The sequence below is a fragment of the Sclerotinia sclerotiorum genome, genomic scaffold (genome assembly GCF_000146945.2).
Source record: "Sclerotinia sclerotiorum 1980 UF-70 scaffold_3 genomic scaffold, whole genome shotgun sequence".
NCBI classification, from domain to species: Eukaryota; Fungi; Ascomycota; class Leotiomycetes; order Helotiales; family Sclerotiniaceae; genus Sclerotinia; species Sclerotinia sclerotiorum.
The window spans coordinates 208,869-228,042 of NW_001820833.1; the positions used below are offsets into that span (position 1 = coordinate 208,869).

Consider the following 19,174-nt stretch of genomic DNA (forward strand, 5'->3'; position numbering starts at 1 on the left):
AAAAAGGAAATTCAATGCCCTTCTTAATGGCTTGGGAAACAAAAAATCCGATTCCTCCTTATCGGCACACGAAGTAAGCAAAACTCCGGACAAACCTCGAAACGACACAGATTCAAATATGAAGAAGCCACGGATATCTTATTCGTCTTCAAGCCTTAATCAATTGCCTTCATTAACTCGCGCATCATCTGCCGCTCCTTCTGAACTCGATAATGCTCGTCAGAAACTGGCGCCGGTTTATAAACTCTCTGCGACTCGAGTTTCGCATTCGGAACCTCCTAAATGGGCGCCATATGATCGCGCTGAATTTCTCAAAAGACTAAAATCTTTCTCAAATCTCACGGATTGGACGCCAAAGCCGGCAAGGGTTAATGAAGTGGAATGGGCGAAGAGGGGATGGGTTTGTCAAAAGAAGGAGCGCGTTAGATGTTGTTTCTGCAATGTGGAGATTTTGGTTAAATTGAATAAGAAGGAAGAGGATGGAAAAGAGAAGGAGGTTTATATCGCGGAAAATATTGGTAAGGGCATCAATCGCACATCTATCAGTGATGAAGTATTAACTAATTCAGTAGAAAACGCGTTGATTGATAAATATGTTGAACTTATTATCACTTCGCATGATGAGAGTTGTCCCTGGAGACAGAGAGGATGCGATGGTATGTCATTTTGGATTAAATTCATTGTCTCAGTATTATTAACTATGTCGCAGATGTCATATTCAAACTTCCCCTCAATAAACCTGCAGTCACCATCCAAACCCTTCGCGAACGTTATGATGAGCTCCAACAAAGAGCCGAACACTTACCATACCTTTCTAATATGACACCTCCAGAAGGTCTCGATATCGATCGCGTAATAACCTACATTCCCCGAGATTTCCTTAAATCATCTCCTGAAGCGCAAACGAGTACTTCCAGCGAAATCAACAAAGTGGCTTTAATGATGTCTCTTTGTGGTTGGCAAGGTCACAAACATGATCGCCTTGGTCATCAACTCGAATCCGTCTCATGTCAAACATGTTATCGAATTCTTGGTCTTTGGATGTTCAAAAGCAAATCCATTTCTGCCACAGGTAAAGAAACTGAACCAGCTATTGTCCCTGGTCTCGATCCTATCGCCCAACATCGCGAATATTGTCCTTGGCGTAACCCCATATCACAAAACGGTCTTGCTGCTACGCAGAACTCAAAATCAAGAGAACTTGCCGGATGGGAAGTCGTGTTACGTGTGTTGAAGAGTGAACATGGCTTGAGAGCGGGCAGAGAAAAGAATGAAAAGGGACCGAGAAGGAGTTATATTGCACCTATGATGAATGAAGCTGGTGGTGAGGATGGTAATGATTTAGCACATGATTTTGCAGATGATGAAGATGCGAAGAGTATTAGGGATGCGAAAGATAAGGACTTGATGGCGAGATTGAGGAGGGTTAAGACATTTATTGCATTAAAGAAACGTCCGAGTGGAGAGGTGAAGAACAAGAGGTTTAGTGCTACTTGATTCAGAAGTGAGAAGATTTGACTGGAGGCTGGAAGCTGGAAGCTGTCAACGAAGAAGTTGATTAACGATGTACGATCACGAGTAAGAGGGTCATGGGTATTACTTTATTCGCGTTGGCGTCAAAACTGGAGTTTATTTCCTTCATTCTTGTATCTGATTTAGGGGGTAACGGGTCATAAGGGGTTGCCAGCGATCATCTATTGAAAGATTGGCAATCATCATTATCGGAAGGTATAGCGTTATGACATGTTCGTTTCATTTTGTATTGGATTAGCGGAAGTGGTGTAATATATCTGGATATTTTGCTTTTCCATAAGACGAGATACCCACCAGTACATATGTGCAGTACTCCTGGGTATTTAGTATAATATCTGTAAGGTATAGTAGGGTTCAGGTTGGGCTCATAGTGTGGCAACATGATCCAATATTCGTATTGTACGTTATGATCTTGCTAGATAGGTAGCTTTTCCTTCGCAATCTACCTATCTGGCCTTGTTAGCTATTGTATTTATCATATAAGATGACCCCTTATTACCTACCCTACACCTAGGTAGTCTGGCACTGGGACCCACTACTCCCTTCCCCGCAGCTCCCCACATGAAGTCCTCGCTATTACTAGGTAACTTAACTCCGGTAAACCCAACCTTTGACGGCACTTTGATGGCGTATATATCCCGAAACCAATGAATATTGAGTACACAATTCATCACTTTATTAAGTGAAACATAGACGATGGACTAATATATATCGGTCTTTCTGTCCTCTAGATCTTTTCATCTATTCGGATTAACGGACTTTAAAAATCGTCCTTCTCGGCCGATTGTATTCACCGAGCCTGGGATTAACGGTACCACCTACCTCATACATTGACATGCAGCAATCAATACTGCTTGATGAGAATAGTTTTCTCATCGAGATCATGGTAGTATATCGTCTTTTTGTTTTCGGTCTTATTGGGGTGGATCTCTGACGTGCAGAAAAGTCTATAGCTATCCAGGCATTCCAATAGTCCGTTCCGTTCGGATATAAAGCTATTGCAGTAGCCCCGCTCCCTCTGTAGAGTTGTTTATATATCATTCGCGAAATCCCCTTACTTATTTTTGTTTCATACTTCATTTCATGTTTTCAAATACTGTGTTTTAGTTACTCTTGTTTCTTGAATTGATCTATCGGATTTCGCTGAGTCTATGATATCATCATTTTCTGAAGTGTAACTCGACTTGCGGTTTATATATCAGTATAACACGGTCGATATTTACCTTTTTGTTGGCCGTCGATATACTAGTTGGTGGCGGATTTATAAAGCTCAATCATCGGAGTTGGTGACAACCATTGAAGACCAATTATATCGCACTATATACTCAACTCTCAAATCGGTCAAACCCACTGTCCACTATTCAACCCCCTCATTACCTATCTCTCAACAGCACCACGGATCTTTCACTCCCTCCAAAATGTCCATCAAAACCTCCACCTCCACCCGAAAACCTCACATTCTAATCTCAGGCGCCAGTATCGCCGGTCCTGTCCTAGCCTACTGGCTCCATCGCGCCTCCATAGCAACCACAATCGTCGAACGATCACCCTTCTTACGTTCCTCTGGCCAAGGAATTGACATTCGAGGTCCTGCCCGCGGTGTCATAGCACGAATGGGTCTCGATTCTGCCATTCGCTCAAGGGTAACCCACGAATTGGGTTTACAATTTGTAGATAAGAACGGTTACCCTAGGGCTTCTTTTCCCATGGAGCCAAATGGAAATTCCTTTACGAGTGATATTGAGATATTACGAGGGGATTTATCAGAGGTCTTTTATGAAAGTACAAAGGAGACGTGTGAATATGTTTGGGATGATTATATTACTGGACTTGAAGAAATGGATGAAGGAGTTCTTGTTACTTTTGCAAAAGGCAAACAGAGAATATTTGATTTAGTCGTCGGAGCCGACGGATTACGTTCAAAAACTAGACGTCTTGCTATTCCCCTCCCAAATGACGGTATGAAATCACTAAATCAATATTCAACATACTTTACCATCCCCAAACAATCCCAAGACGATGGATGGGGAAAATGGTATAATGCCAATCGTGGTCGTGCGTTATTAATGCGTCCGGATAATATCCATCATGGTACGACTACGCGAATATATCTCAGCATCACCGATCCCAATAAAAGCAGCAAATTAGTCAATTATCTTAAAATGTCACCCGATGAACAAAAACGTGCCTGGAGAGAAGAAATGAGTGATATGGGATGGGAAATCGAAAGAGTTCTAGATGGAATGGACAAAGCCCCCGATTACTACATGCAAGAAATCGCACAAATAAACCCTCCCCAATTCTACAAAGGTAAAATCGCCCTAGTAGGAGATGCAGGATATTGTCCCTCTCCTCTCACGGGAATGGGCACCAGTTCCGCTATCCTAGGTGCGTATTATCTTGCTGGGGAACTGGGAGCTTGTGACAGGAATTGGGAAGAGGGATTGAAAAAGTATGAGGAGATTATGAGACCGTTTATGGAGGGTGTTCAGAAACTTCCTCCTGGGGTGCCGGGGATTATTACTCCTCAGACGGAGTGGGGGATTACGGCTCTATATGGGGTTTTGGGGGTTTTGTCCTGGACGAGGGTGGCGAGTTTGTTTGGGGGGTGGTTTGCTGGGAGTGAGAAGGTGGATGATAGTTTAGAGAGGTATGTGTGGAGGGAGTGAGAGGTGGGTTGGGTTGGGGTTTGGGAGTGGTGTTGGTAATCATTAAGATTGAAGATTGTTGAGGGGAAGATTTTTGTTGATTCTTTTTACTCTACTTATATTTCTTATTTATTTATATATATTAGAAAATATTAAAGAATTAGAACTTAGAAATAACACACTATTACAGGGAAATTTACTAAATGATACACTCTTATACATTATCTCTTATACAACACCCCTCCACTTATATTAGTGTCACGAATCGTGGTTTGGATTGTGGTAGTATTATAGATGCCGGGTGATTTAGCTGCCGAAAACAAGGGTGATATGATTCAACCGTAATTTATAAGGGGTTCTTTATCGACAAGGAACTTAGGAATCCTAAAACAAGTGTCCTAGGATAAAATGTATCCTAGGATAAACAATTAGACAATTACATTGGTATAGGACAAACTGTAACGATACTATACTAAAGGCAGCGGCTGCCTAAGGTTCGTCGATTGGTAGTTATGGGTTAAGGCTTTATCACTGGTTATCACTGGTATTCACTTGAAAGTGAATTCGTTACTAGATCAAGTAGAATGTAGGTAAACTAATTGATAACTAAGTTGAGCACGAAGCTCCTAGGGCTCCTTATCACGTGATTTCTGATGGTGCGTGCGCATACGATCTTCAGGTGACCAAGATCACATACTAATTCGATGAAATCTGATCGTGTTTGCACAAGGCCTAAGCTCTCCTAATTAATCAGTTTGCTACCATCGTAACACCATCAATCCTAATGGTGAATCGTGACACACTATTCCCTGTGTAAGGTCATTCCTTGTAACAAAAATTACTAATATAATTTAATAATAATAATCTATTAATATATCTTTTGAAAAATAAAAATGTATAATTATAATATACAGATTGTTTTACTTGATAGAACTTTAATTAACCAATAAGCTACATAGGGTTCAAAAGCAAAAAATTATAGATATGATGGCTGTGGGATTCGAACCCCTAGAAAGGAATACATTAGATCACTTTTACTATTTACTTGGGGGTTAGGGCGCACTTACACGCTCGTTAGAATTGCGGGATTAAGGTTTTCTTTCGAATGACCTAAACACAACGCCTTAACCACTCGGCCAAACCACCTTAGCTATTGGTTGTTGATGCTCGGATAGCGCTTATTTGTATTATATACGCACGGAATTTAGACCACTTCAAAAACCCCGATATCTTATCAAATTCTAAGAGATGGCAGATGTCCGTGCGCTGAGGCGCTGAGGCGGTGACCGGATTCTGCTGGACATTTTAGATATTTGACTTATCTATTTGATTATATAAATAATATTTGGGAGTAACATTGTAGGAAAACAAATAATTATATCGAACTCATACATATTAAAGTATATTATTATGAAACTATTTATATTTATCTATATGACATTGATTCAAAAGGGGAGTCCGTTACCGACATAGACTTACTAGCGGCAATATATCGGAACTGATCAAGCCTTTCTGCAAGGCTGAAAATAAAATTTACCTACGACGATATGATTTCATCAGCACTTCGTATTGCAAACCACAGCAAGGAGAATCTGATTCTACAAAATGGCAGATATGGATGAGGATGCGCCCATAAATTCACTTCACAAGCAAATAAATGATGACAACGAAGAAGGTGACGAAACCCAAGACTTTCGCCTTCTTGCATCCCTCAATTCAAAGACAGGTTCACTTCCTAAACGTGGAGAGAAAGATTTTGAACCTCACGGTACAAAACAACAAGATGGTGTATTAGCTGCATCAAGGCAAGCAATGCATGATGCATTGGATTATACAAGATTTCATCTACCAAAGGCCCATGTGAGAGCTTTTTACTATGGAGAAGGTGTAGGAGAAGGACTGGAAAGAGATGAGCTGGTAGGAGAAGAGTGGAGGAAAGGTCTAGAGGCAGATCACGTTGTGGTGGTGGAAGGACCAAGAGGACCACATTTCAGGACAATTGGGAGGGCAAATGAAGGGAAACACAAGAGTAGTTTGTGGTTGTTGCCGGAGGAGGCACTATATTTGGTTGAGCGAGGTAATTTGGATTTATGGTGGCCCAATAAATCTTCTTACAATGGAGTTGAGGATGGAGAAAGTGAAAAAATGGCCGATGGAGAAAATGATGACGAGGGTGCACCAATGAGTTTACAGGCTGCATATGCTATGCTTATTGGTTTGGATGGTGAGAGAGGAAAGATTAGTTTGGAAAGATATAATGTCTATGCCAATCTGAAAAGAAATGGATATGTTGTCATGAGAGGTCCAGATTGGAATCCAAATATTCCCGTCAAAAATCTTGAACACGGGTCCTCACCGGGAGATTCAAAGGGTATGTTTACCTGGCTTTTCGACCTTTTCGCAAAGGATATTACACATTCTCCATATGGTCCATTAGTCAAACCAGGTCTATATAGATCTTACGATTCTATCTACCGGCAAATGGCCGTAATACCCCGCTACAAGCCATCTCCAGCATCAGATTTATCCTCCCAACCTCCATCTCACACATTTCGCGTCTGTTTCCATATCTGGAAACCCAGTAGCATTCCTACATTTGCAAAAACCAATCCCGGTTCTCCGGATTTCCGCATAGCGGTAGTGGATGCGAGAGAAACATTTGTGCCTACATTACCAGAAGTAGTATCATTATTCGATAGTTCGCCTTGGGATCCACCCGGAAAGAACATGGAGGGTCCGAATAAAATGTATCACAGAATCAGACATGGATATAGGAATGTTATTCTAGCAGTTAATGATCAGGGAATCATCAGCTATCTGAGAATGGGAGATAGTGCATTTGGGGAGGAGAAGTTGTATGAAAGATTTGACGAGGGCAATTCACGAGGTAACAAGAGGGGTGGAAGACGTGGTAGAGGTGGTGGGAGAGGAAGGGGTAGAGGCAGGGGCGGGAAATGAGATATGATCATCCTAGATGCCGGCGAGGTATCCATCATTGTATGATTAATGATGATCCAATGATAACACGATACTTTAGCCTGTCTAGACCCCCGTGCAGGTTTTCAATACATATCTTGCTCCATGCTTTCTACTTGCCGGTAACCTCACTCTACAGCTTTAAGCGAGAAACAAGTGTTTGAACAGTTAACCCTATGATTCTTGCTACATTTAGGAGGGCATCAACACCGACTAGACCAAGGTCTTTTCTCAAATTTCAAGGATTCTAGTGTTTCATAAGTCCGAATGGCCCAAAACTTGTTGACTTTGACTAATAATGAATTTAATACTCTACTTTCGGACCAACCACCTCTTGAACCATCTTTTTATCAAAAATTGTTAAAAATTAATCATGGATTTTTTTGAATCTTTAAATTATAATTTATTATATAAATTAATTTTTTTGAGAAGTATTAAATATAGATTGATTCTATATTCAAAGTTTCAAGAAATTATATTAATAAATAAAAAAGTTATAAATATTAATTTTTATGATTTTTGAGGAAGAAAGTGGCCGGAAAGAAAGATAGTTCAAAAGTAGGGTACTGGACTTATTGCACTTCGATATTCGCTCTAGTTTCAAAGACGAGGTCAATGATACAGATATGATCGAGATCCATCTCATCTTCAAGTAGAGAAAATGTATTAGTATTTAAAGAACTGTTTAGATATGTAGTATTGCATGGTAACCCGTATTGACGGAAATACAGGGTACTTACCGCGATAGCAAATCTATGCATATCAATATTGCTATAGGCAAGAACAAACCCAGAGGTACTAAACCAAATCAGTAGGTACGCATCTGCAAACTAGTGTTATGCCTACATGATCAAATTCAAATCCTCAAGTTTCCACACGTAACAAGCTGAAGTTGAGGCAACCAACCAGAAGAGAAGCTCAACACTTCCTTCGCTATTGCTCGAGAGAGGGTTGAAATTGACAATTGTATGGTAGAGATATCAAGGATTTAAGCGAGGGAGGCCTTGTAAGTTGGCAGTTCCTTCTAGCTACCAAAGAAATACAAACACCTAAATATACAACACCTGTCATCCACAGCAATCAATCAAGAACTCCCGTGTCAGATGCTAAGATCAATACGAAGATTGCGGTAACGAGTTCATTACATTGGTGGGTTCTCAAGTCCATTATATTGGGAAACTTGAAAATGGGAAGCTCAGAAGACATAAACACGTATGACAACTCCTCAGTTACATACTGACGCCGTAACGGAACAGCAGGTATGGTATCCTCATTCACATGCAAGATCACAGTTTACTCAGGTGAGTCGTCTACCAGTACCCTAGCTTGATATACACAGTGAATACAAATCAGAGAGTTCCCAGTAGCCTGGCAAGACGCATGGCTCAACCACGATAGTTGCTATACGACTCAGTTGAAAAGATAATCCAATCTGCTGGATATCCTATACTTAACAGGTATTAAGCTCTCCAACTATCTCCTCCCCTTTATCCTCCTCAATTTAATATCATCTCTCGAGTCTTTCTTTCTCATCGAGGTTGCTCGAACATTCCTCCTTTCCATTTTACTACGGTAGTCTTGAAGCTTCTCTTGATTATGTTAGTATTCACGCTAGCTATATCAGCAGTTGCGACTGATCTAATAATCTTAGTATCACCTACATCATTTATCTAAATTACCCAGAAAATCAACTCATTCACATACAAAAAGAGTAAATCCCTCTAAACCTCCCACATATTTTTCGACAAACAGAATTTAACCAAACAAAAGCTGTAGAATAATTACTTAAAGGAAAGAAAACACATGACTAGGTATTCTATCCAAGAAAAAACTAAAGAGCAATGCACTCGGTTACACAAAACCCAGCTCACTTACCGTATTGGCATTCACCATTCACCAATCCCAAAACTTAAAACTCAAAACTTAAAACTTAAAAAGTGATTATTTCTAATTCGACTAGCCTCTTTGGATTGGACACAATAGGCCATATTAAGCTAGTCTCTAGGTTAATCGTTCTGATGAGCTTATAATACCCTCCACAGTTCACTTTACAATCCATATAGAATACCAACCAAATCAAGTCAACAACCACTGACCAGATCTTAACAATTCATTCCCACAGCCTCAAAAACATGATTCTCTATTTTATCAAACCATCAGCAAAAATGGACAGTGTAAGTTCCTCATTCTGAAAAGTAACAAGTACCCAAACTAACCTAACACAACAAAGCAAGCAACCACCAAAGAAAACCCCAACCAGATAAAATTCCAAACCGTCAAAAACGACGGAAGTCAGAAAAATTTCATCCTTCTCACCAACTTCCAAGAAAAGTCCGAGAAACCCTCTCTAGTATGAGTCCCGCCTATATCGCAAAAACCGTTTTGGATCCTACACATACCACACTCGTGATGATCAAGAAGATCGAGGGGAAGCCTATGATCAAGACAACGAGAACGAAAATGAAAATGAAAAGCTCCAAGGACGAAAATAGTGGAATCTCTGATCCCCACCAACAACAAATTGACAAGGTAATTGGAGGGATATGTTACCGTGTTTGGGGGGAAAGGCGTAATTTCGTGGAAATGGTATATCTAGCTATATGCACAAAATACCACGGGGGCGGATACGGAACGCACTTAGTAAATCATTTTAAAGACGAGATTAAATCCTGCTACGGGGAAAAAGTGATGGAGGTTCTCGCATACGCTGATCTTACCGCTATTGGCTTCTTCAAAAAACAAGGGTTTACGAGAGATATTACGCTGGATAGGAGGATATGGGTTGGTGTTATTAAAGATTATATTGAATCGAGTCTAGTGCAATGTACTTTACTCCCGCGAATTCGGTATGTTGAAGCTGCTCGGATGATTCGGAAGCAGAAGGAAATTATCATGGTGAAAATGGCCGTCGCGGAAAGAATTAATGTTGTGCATCTTCCTCCTGCGCAACGGGCTAATAGGGGAATCATTAAACCTATCGATCCTTACTCTATTCCTAGCATTCGAGAATCCGGCTGGTCACCCGCCATGGATGCGTTTGCACGAGAAAACGGATCTAATCGTCATAGCGATTCACTTCGAGATTTTCTATCTCACTTGACGCGTAGTAAGCAAGCATGGCCTTTTCTCGAGCCTGTCGATGGAGATATGGTCCCAGATTATTATAAGACTATTACGCAACCGATGGATTTACAAACGATGGGTCAAAAATTAGATGAAGGGCTTTATGATACACCGAAATCTTTCGTGGAGGATGTCAAGTTGATTATTAGAAACTGCAGAGTATACAATAAACCAGGAACAATCTATTGCAAGCGAGCAAATGCACTTGAAAAATCAATGGTTGCTTTCATCAAGGATATGCCGGAATGGTCTGATTTACTCGAATAAGTTGAGTTGAGTTTAACTCATCTTTCTCTGGTTTGACATCTGGTCAATGGTAGAGCTTTTTTGTGCAATTATTAGAGTTTGCAGCGCAACGGTAGGGATATTGAGCAACTACTTCTCAAACACCTGCATCATTCGAGAGCTAACAGTTGATATAGGTTTCCTAGGAATCATCCTAGGTCATTAAAAAGAAGTTATTGTAGTTATTTCGCATACATGGCAAAATCATGAAAGGTGTAGAGCGGATGAAGCAGGGTAACTAATCGCAAGAAGTTGGCGCATCTCTTTCCTTCGTACATACATATGATGGTGCAACCTTTAAGGAGGTTAATACAAATTCGTAGTCTTTAAATGGATATCAAAAACCAGGTGAAGCTGGTGCAGGAGGGTTGGATATATTCATTGTATAATAGCTGTATTATATTAGAGCATTCGATTCGAATTCCTCCAACAGCGTCAGTTCTTTCAACAATACAAATTCGTTTACTTTGCCCATCGTCAAACTTTCTGTCATGAATTCCAAAATGCAGTTTGAAACCTTCTCTCAAAATTAATTACATTCTTTTTGAGATAATGTGATCACTGATCACGAACATGAACATGAACATGAACATGAACATGAACATGAACATGAACATGAACATGAACATGAACATGAACATGAACATAGGATGATGTCAAATTTCCTCCCGTACTTGAATCGCTTGGTCAGCCAGCTCTAACCTTAGCGGCAAGCTACACTAGTAGGTTACGCCTTCAGGCTGCTTTGCCAGATGTCCCCTAGCTACGTAGTAGGTACCTAGGAATGTGGGTAGGTGCGCCCCCGTTTTGGATTACCCAGCAAACTACTAGGGACGTACCTAGGTACATATGTTGGTAGGTGTGTATTGATAAAATTATTCAACACTGAACAATGTACACACTCCTGAGCTCATCATAATTCTACCTTTCCCTTAAAGTATTCTCTGATGTTTCCTCATGACATTGTACCTAATTCATCCTAAGATTGCACCTAGCTACTATTTACCCAAGCTCGCCACAACTCCAAATCTAACTTTAACTTAAACTAGGGAATACTACTCCGCCAAACAATATACATATTTACTCCTGACGCTCATGCTCTATAATTGATTTACGAAGTCTGAGATGGTGCTACCACATCAGCATCCTCGTCATCAGCTTCTTCGTGATCTTTTGGTCTGTTCCAAGTGCGGATATGTCCTATTATGGTATTAGCTCAAGGGTGTCTACAAAACATCATTGAAATATGAACAAGAGCAACCATACCACTCTTATCACTTGTAATAATATGATCCTCTGTAAATGCTAATGAACAAATTGGATCATCGGCAACAGTTTTCGTGCAAACGGCAGGTAGAATAGAAATCTTTGCCCTTGGTTCTACTGGATGATCTACTGTATCTAATTGTCCGTCGGTGACGGAAATATTTGAGTTTGAGCGAAATCGACCGGCGGTAGCTGTTGTGCCCTGAGTTTCAACTCTTTGAAGGGAGCTAGGCATTCGAGAAGAGATACTACCTCTTTGACGAACGGAAGCCTAATTTCATATTAGCTGACATGTGCTGCACCAGCTTGAAATGAGAAGGGTGAGGACTTACGGCTTTGGGACGATGCAACATTCCAACGCTAAAATCCCATAACAAGAGTTTACCATCTTCACCCACACTACCAAAACGATAATTTCGATCATCGCAACGCCATGGGTCAAAAGCCACATCTGTTACCCAGGATGTATGGCCAGTGCAACGAGCTATGATGGCGGAATCTGCCATGGACCATATAGAAACAAGGTCATCTTGACCACCAGTAAGAACATACTTGCCATCAGGTGACCAGCAAACACAAGTCAAGCCACCAAAATAACTATTGTATATATCAAGTAATCTAAGGGGGTTAGCATGAAAGACCTTGAGAGATGCATCTTACTCACTGCTCTTTTAAATAGTCAATAACTCGCAAAGTCCCATTTTCAGACACAACAGCCAAATGCCTATTATCAGGCGAGAAAGCGAAATTATTGATTGGTTGATTGGAGAGCTTCCAATATGAAACAGGGTTAAACTTTTGGTTCTTTGAATGGACTGACTTATCGATCTGAAGTTTCGCTTTTGGCGTTGACGTTGGGTCCAGATTCTCTTCACTTGGAACACTGCCATTAGTATCAGGTCCAACCTCTTCTGGTACAAAGGATGCGTCATCCTTCTCCTTGTCGTATGCAATTAAAGATCCATCCATATGAGATGCTAGAAATAAATTCTCAGATCCAGGGATCCATTTAATTTGTGTAACTGGCGTTGAATTTATGACACACTGATCTTGTTAAACTTTAGTGAATTTCATGGCAGGAATATTGCTTACATTTTTGTTCAATCTTGAATATTTTTGTGTGAAAGGCTCAAACCAGATAATTTCGCCAGTTGAAAATCCCATTATAATGTCTATATGATTTGGACCTTTAGTGACTTGATTGACATCATGACAAAGACAATGGGCTTTGGTAAAAAGAATTTTGAGAAGATGATCTTGCTGTTATTTTTATGAGCATTTGATATTCCATGAATTCCCATGATTGCGATAGAACTCACTTTATTTGGAGAAGACAAATCAAGCCACTGAAAAGCCCGATTGATGTTTGCAAACGCGAAATATCCATCAATTGAACGATCCTGTAGCCTTTTGACCAAATTTTCATGGACGATGCATCGAGAAATAAACGAAGAATTACTCTTCAAAATACCACTCTTTGGTTTGCGACGTTTCCCACTATCTTTACCTGTAAATGACAACAACGAATTTCCCTCCCCGAACGCCGGTGCGGATCCAATTGATGGCGCAACTCTTGCACTACCATTGACTGAAGTCCCCCCACCATCACTACTTCCAGGTATATCGGAAGAAGTGCGATTTTCGTATGGATGTTCTTGTATACTCGATTGAGCTAATCCCGTCCTGGAACTTTTGTTCGTATCGAGCCTGTATAAAAGGGGTGCGGAAGGCTTCGTGCTGAATGAAAGGAGAGAGAGTTTGGTCCCAGCCGTTGCAGCTTGCGGAGCCGTAGATAGTGGATTTGGATTTAGATTCGGGGTTTCGGAGGGATGAGGAGGAGGTGTCGCAAGATGTAGGTCGTCCTGCAGCAAGTATGTTCCTGTGGAGATGATCTTAGCATTGAGTAGCTAGGCTTTCGCGATTGGAAGCTCACCTTCACCAGCAAGCAATTGTAATCCCTCAGGGTGCTTGAGAAGGTTATTCGTCTCTATCATTGGCGCAGCCATTCCATTTTGAACAGCCAGATTATACGCTGCCTGCGATGGATATCGCGGCGGTGGGGGTAACACACTATCTTCATCGTCAGTTATGTGACACAATGCGACACCCATTGCGAATCTTGGCACGAGTTTATTCGATGCAACACTCTGGATAAATTCGAATGCGACACTTACAACATGACGGCTACAGTATTGTGTGTGCCGGTACTACTGGACCAGACTTAAATCAATCCAAGGCTAAAGAATAAGTGTGATGGACGAGATGCAAAGGAATGCGAGAAAGGAAGGTATCAAAGTTGAGTTTCCTTATGAACAACCACCAACATCAACTTGAAATGTAATCCTATGAAGCTATAACTTGGGGGCTGCAGGAACGAAAGTGTGGGGTAAGATGCTTGTATAATGACCCTGAAGATCTCAGTTTGTATAAGTGATTGATGATCTAAGGGGATCGCATATGTGAATGATTGAAATATACAAAAGATTGGATGATTGTACATATACCATAAGAAAGTTCAATTCAATTTGATCAAAATGTGTAGAATGATGTAAGAAAATGAAAGGAGAATGCAAGGTTATCTAATAAGAGGACTTTACTCCGTACTCTCTTACACATTCATCAAGCATGGCACGGAGCATTGTCAACGTCGCCAGTCGCCCGCCATAAGGTTAAATATTGAACATGGAGAAAGGAAAGGAAAGGAAAGGTTTCATTGACTAAGACAGAAGTGGCGCTGATAAGTCCAAAATGTTAACCCCTCGGTTTTGATTGTCCGAGTATTTTTTGTACGGACACGGAATCACACAGGTACGCATCAGATTAACATTTAACACTTCATCCAGAAGCTTATTTCTATGGTCAAAGTACCGAGTAGCTTTAAGAACCTGGTAGCTCCATTAACGTAGAGCTTGTCTTGATATTATTGGCTTCTTCCAAGTACTGGTACCTCCGAGCAAGGATGAAAGTGTAATAGCCTCGTCATACAAGGCTAGAAATATGGCTACAGGTTAGATACCTTTCCCTTAAAAGCTTTCCTCACTCTTCGTCTCGTCCTATGCTAACCATGCATATAACAGTGCGAATATGTGTTTGCGGAGATGATGGGACTGGAAAATCGAGTCTCATCACATCCCTAGTCAAAGATGTATTTGTTACGAACAAAATCCAATCAGTTCTCCCTCAAATCACCATACCTCCGAGCATTGGTACTCCAGAAAATGTTACCACAACCATTGTCGATACATCTGCCGAACCTCAAGAACGAAATACATTGCGAAAAGAAATAAGGAAGTCCAACGTTATACTCTTAGTATACTCGGATCATTACAGCTATGAAAGAGTGGCTCTATTCTGGATGCCATACTTCCGCTCCTTGGGTGTGAATGTACCGGTAGTATTATGTGCCAATAAATCTGACACAACTACAAATGCGAACACAGCACAAGTGGTGGAGGATGAAATGTTACCGGTGATGGCAGAGTTTAAAGAAATAGATTCTTGTATACGGACGAGTGCAAGGGAACATCACAATGTTAATGAAGTGTTCTTCCTATGTCAAAAAGCCGTTACACATCCCATTGCACCACTTTTCGATTCCAAGGAAGGTATATTGAAGCCTGCGTGTGTCGCGGCTTTAAATAGGATATTCTACTTGAACGATAAAGATCAGGATGGATATTTAAATGACCAAGAAATGCAAGACTTTCAAGTCAAGTGTTTTGAAAAGCCATTGGCCCCCACTGACCTCGAAAATATTAAGATATCGATAAGTAGGGCTTCGCCAAATTCGAATATGGAAAAGGGCGTTGATCAAAAAGGGTTCATTCACCTCAACAAAATATTCGCGGAAAAGGGCAGACATGAGACTATATGGATTATACTACGGAAATATCATTATACAGACAGCCTGAGCTTGAAGGATAGTTTCCTTCATCCTAAACTCGATATTCCCGAATTTGCTTCTGCAGAACTCAGTCCCGCTGGATATCGATTCTTCGTCGATCTCTTTCTGTTGTTCGACAAAGACAACGACGGAGGGTTGAATGATAATGAATTGAATGCGTTATTTGCACCTACTCCGGGGCTTCCATCACATTGGCTCGATTCGAACTTCCCAGCTTCTACAGTTCGCAATGAAGCCGGGCACATAACTCTCCAAGGTTGGTTAGCTCAATGGTCTATGACAACCTTTGTTAGCCCTGCCACTACCCTCTCCTACTTAGCCTACCTGGGTTTCGAACCTACGCCTGGCAAACCTTCTACAACAACCGCCCTCAAAATAACAAAACCTCGCAAAAGACGACGTCGACCTGTCCGCACCGAGCGCAACGTAGTTCTCTGCTACGTCCTTGGTTCCTCCTCGTCAGGCAAATCCTCCATCCTCGATGCCTTTCTCAACCGTCCCTTTGACGACCTGTACCGGCCTACCATCAAACCGCGCGTCGCAGTCAACAGCGTCGAACTTCCAGGCGGCAAACAGTGTTATCTAATCCTCGAAGAACTCGGCGAACTCGAACCTGCCATCCTCGAAAATCAAGCCAAACTCGACGCCTGCGATCTCCTCTGCTACACTTACGATTCCTCCGACCCCGACTCCTTTTCCCACATCATCGACCTACATAAAAAATACCCCGCCCTCTCATCCCTTCCCTCAATCTGCACAGCCCTCAAAGCCGATCTCGATAAAACAACCCAAAGATGCGAAAAACAACCAGATGAATACGCTCAGCTCATGAACATGAACGCCCCAGTCCATGTAAGCGTCACGTGGCATAGCATTAGTGAACTTTTCGTTACACTAGCAGAAGCAGCGACGGATCCATCAAAAGCGTTTCCCAAAAGTGAGGAAGAGGCACCGGATAGAACAGGTGTGTGGATTGCGGTTGGCGCGACGGCTTGTGCGGTTGTGGCGGCGGGTATGATTTGGAGGAGGACGTGGTATGTTGGATAGAGAGAGAGAGAGGTGTGTAGCTGTGAGAGATGAGGGGGTTCGAGGATGAGAAATATGCATGCGTAGCACTATGGATGGTCTTCTTGGGGATGCAGTGCACTTACAACTTGTGTGTATTGCTTTCCTTCTGATAACCACAGTTGGGTAGGTGCGATACTAGGTATTTACTTAGTACATCCTGATCGATAGGAATACGTAGACGAAAGTAATGCATGGAAAAGAAATATCGATCATATAGGTGAAGGGTGAACAGTACGAGTTATAGTTATAGTTAGGTATAGTTAGCAAGCTTGTGATTAATTGAATGATACCCAGTCTAATCTCTATTATTCCACGTTAGTGAAGAAGACAAACCAGTTATTTATGACACATATCATATCCCCATTCATTCATTCAATCACTCACTCATAGAATAATTTCAGCCATCATAAGATTGTAATTATTGTAATCTTACAAAAATATATGTCTGTAGGTATTGATGCATGCATACACGCAAGCATGCAAGTTCATCTTTTCATCTTTTCATCTCTGGTATCTCTTTTCCTTCCCAGTTCTACCCCCTCTCCCAACTCGTAGCTTCTAATTCTTAAGCTCTTTCACTCCCCCTCAATCTAACTGCTTGTCCATATTTCTGTAACTTGGTGATCAATTGATCACCTTGTTTAACGACATCGTTGTATTGTTTGTTTTTATCATCGGGTCTGTTGGTTTCGATGATACCTTTGCCGGTGACGCGATCAATGGTGCAGGGAATACGGTCTGCGGCGATGAATTTTGCTAGGTCGCTATTTGATGAGTGATGTTAGATAATATGCATTCATGGAGTTAAGAAGAAGGTCGAAGAACGAAGGCAGGGTAAGGGCACAGAAAGGGAATTAAAACATACCGATCAAGGAAATCTACTGAAACACCGAAATCATTTGCCATACTCTCAAGACCTACAACTCGGTAACTTTGAAGGAGTTGTTGGTAAGCTCTTAAACGCATCTCCCTAACGAACCAACCACGGTGCTCGTAGAGGTAACGATCTTGAGTAAGAAAATTTACCTCAACTGCGGCGAGAGCACCGAAAAATGAACGGTAACTACCGGTGTATAGACTTGAAACAAGTTGAGCTAGAGGGGAGAAATCGAGTGCCGCCTCTGCTTCTTGAACGTCTGTGCCTGTGCCGAGAGTAGTGAGATTTACAGCGGTTTTAGCAGCAGATGGAGCTGCTACTGTGACATCTTGCATCTCTTCATCAGCACCAGGACCGGCTGAAATGGCTCCCGATAATGCTAGAAGTTTATCCTCACCATCTCCGAGGATGGCCTTGATTTCTGGAGCATCGACGACTTTAGACTTGAAGTCAACACGCTTGAGTGAGACAGAACCGGCGAGAACGGAATATACGACGAGGGATGAGTATGAGCAGAGTTCATAACTGGTGAAAGTGGAGAGACTGTCTAGGAGAAGTGGTGCTGCAGTGTTGTACGATCTGACAGTCAAGAGGTAGAGTCCAGTATATGCCTTTAATCTGTTTCGACGATCCCAATCTCCACCACTCTCTACTAATGCCTTTGCGCGGTCGACGTGCTTCTTGACTAATAACTTGTCGCCATAAAACAGGCCCATGCGAATAATTGCAAGGACAAGATCAATCTTGGTTCCCAAAACACCAGTCTTCTCAAATACTTCTTCGTATGCAGCAATCGCTCGGTCCTAGTTATTTCATATATTAGTATTCCATTCAAGTCCATATCGCAGATGTTCATACCTTATCTCCGACTCGAGCCCAGAATTCTGCCCGCTTCCCTCTAGCAGCTTGTACTTCAGTCTCCCCCGCCTTTTCTGCCGCCTCTTCCTCTTCCTTCTTGAACCCCTCCAACTCCTCATCGTTCTCTTTTGTTAATTTCTGATACAAAGCCTCATCCCATGGTAAATCGATCTTTGGTATTGAGTTTTTGCTCGCCACTAATCCAGCTGCACTTGGTTTTCTACCAATAGCATTGCTCGTCGCACTCGAAGTTGTAACTCCAGCATCGTTCAGAATACCATCTTGTGGGTGTGCCAAGTATCTGTAGAGAGGAGCCATCTTATGTTCGGTAATTGCATCTTGGAGACTTTTCAAAGATGTTTGTTGGGTTGCTTTGGAGGCGGAGGGGTTTGTGATGGTGAAGATGTGTTGGGCGACTGGCAGTAGAGGATACTTTGCGTATTGAGGATCAGAACCCATCTTGACGGCTGTTTATTGTATGGGATTTAAAAAGGGTATGAGGAGAGGGAATCGATTGTGATTGAGATACGATTTGTAAGAAGTGAGAGATTTGGTTGTTGTTATGAGGTTCGTATCATATGAAGCTCCTAGCTACTTTCCATATTCCAGGCACTAGTGTGACGCGAGGCCGGCAAG

The 19,174-nt window shown here is 41.7% G+C and overlaps 8 protein-coding genes and 1 pseudogene across 9 annotated transcripts; 6 read left to right on the forward strand and 3 right to left on the reverse strand.

The window, feature by feature from the left end:
- Positions 1–118: 118 nt before the first annotated feature.
- SS1G_02193 (hypothetical protein) lies at positions 119–1,497 on the forward strand (the record flags this gene model as incomplete). The annotated part of the gene is made up of 3 exons (XM_001595927.1): positions 119–518; positions 573–656; positions 710–1,497. The coding sequence occupies 3 exons, from the start codon at positions 119–121 to the stop codon at positions 1,495–1,497; spliced, it is 1,272 nt and encodes a 423-aa protein (XP_001595977.1).
- A 1,454-nt stretch (positions 1,498–2,951) lies between these two features.
- SS1G_02194 (hypothetical protein) lies at positions 2,952–4,486 on the forward strand (the record flags this gene model as incomplete). The annotated part of the gene is made up of 2 exons (XM_001595928.1): positions 2,952–4,183; positions 4,438–4,486. 2 exons carry the CDS (start codon positions 2,952–2,954, stop codon positions 4,484–4,486), a joined length of 1,281 nt encoding a protein of 426 aa, XP_001595978.1.
- A 680-nt stretch (positions 4,487–5,166) lies between these two features.
- On the reverse strand, positions 5,167–5,327 carry SS1G_14561 (annotated as a pseudogene). Its single transcript has one exon. The product of its transcript is annotated as a tRNA-OTHER (tRNA).
- Positions 5,328–5,786: 459 nt separating this feature from the next.
- Positions 5,787–7,139, forward strand: SS1G_02195 (hypothetical protein; the record flags this gene model as incomplete). Its single annotated transcript, XM_001595929.1, has 1 exon — positions 5,787–7,139. The coding sequence occupies one exon, from the start codon at positions 5,787–5,789 to the stop codon at positions 7,137–7,139; it is 1,353 nt and encodes a 450-aa protein (XP_001595979.1).
- A 2,183-nt stretch (positions 7,140–9,322) lies between these two features.
- SS1G_02196 (hypothetical protein) lies at positions 9,323–9,513 on the forward strand (the record flags this gene model as incomplete). Its single annotated transcript, XM_001595930.1, has 2 exons — positions 9,323–9,331; positions 9,388–9,513. The coding sequence occupies 2 exons, from the start codon at positions 9,323–9,325 to the stop codon at positions 9,511–9,513; spliced, it is 135 nt and encodes a 44-aa protein (XP_001595980.1).
- Positions 9,514–10,058: 545 nt separating this feature from the next.
- Positions 10,059–10,547, forward strand: SS1G_02197 (hypothetical protein; the record flags this gene model as incomplete). The annotated part of the gene is made up of 1 exon (XM_001595931.1): positions 10,059–10,547. One exon carries the CDS (start codon positions 10,059–10,061, stop codon positions 10,545–10,547), a length of 489 nt encoding a protein of 162 aa, XP_001595981.1.
- A 1,129-nt stretch (positions 10,548–11,676) lies between these two features.
- SS1G_02198 (hypothetical protein) lies at positions 11,677–13,942 on the reverse strand (the record flags this gene model as incomplete). Its single annotated transcript, XM_001595932.1, has 6 exons — positions 11,677–11,765; positions 11,832–12,102; positions 12,164–12,449; positions 12,496–12,808; positions 13,291–13,710; positions 13,765–13,942. 6 exons carry the CDS (start codon positions 13,940–13,942, stop codon positions 11,677–11,679), a joined length of 1,557 nt encoding a protein of 518 aa, XP_001595982.1.
- Positions 13,943–14,828: 886 nt separating this feature from the next.
- Positions 14,829–16,930, forward strand: SS1G_02199 (hypothetical protein; the record flags this gene model as incomplete). Its single annotated transcript, XM_001595933.1, has 3 exons — positions 14,829–14,838; positions 14,909–16,747; positions 16,923–16,930. 3 exons carry the CDS (start codon positions 14,829–14,831, stop codon positions 16,928–16,930), a joined length of 1,857 nt encoding a protein of 618 aa, XP_001595983.1.
- A 438-nt stretch (positions 16,931–17,368) lies between these two features.
- On the reverse strand, positions 17,369–18,997 carry SS1G_02200 (hypothetical protein; the record flags this gene model as incomplete). Its single annotated transcript, XM_001595934.1, has 3 exons — positions 17,369–17,567; positions 17,669–18,483; positions 18,539–18,997. The coding sequence occupies 3 exons, from the start codon at positions 18,995–18,997 to the stop codon at positions 17,369–17,371; spliced, it is 1,473 nt and encodes a 490-aa protein (XP_001595984.1).
- Between the last annotated feature and the right edge of the window lie 177 nt (positions 18,998–19,174).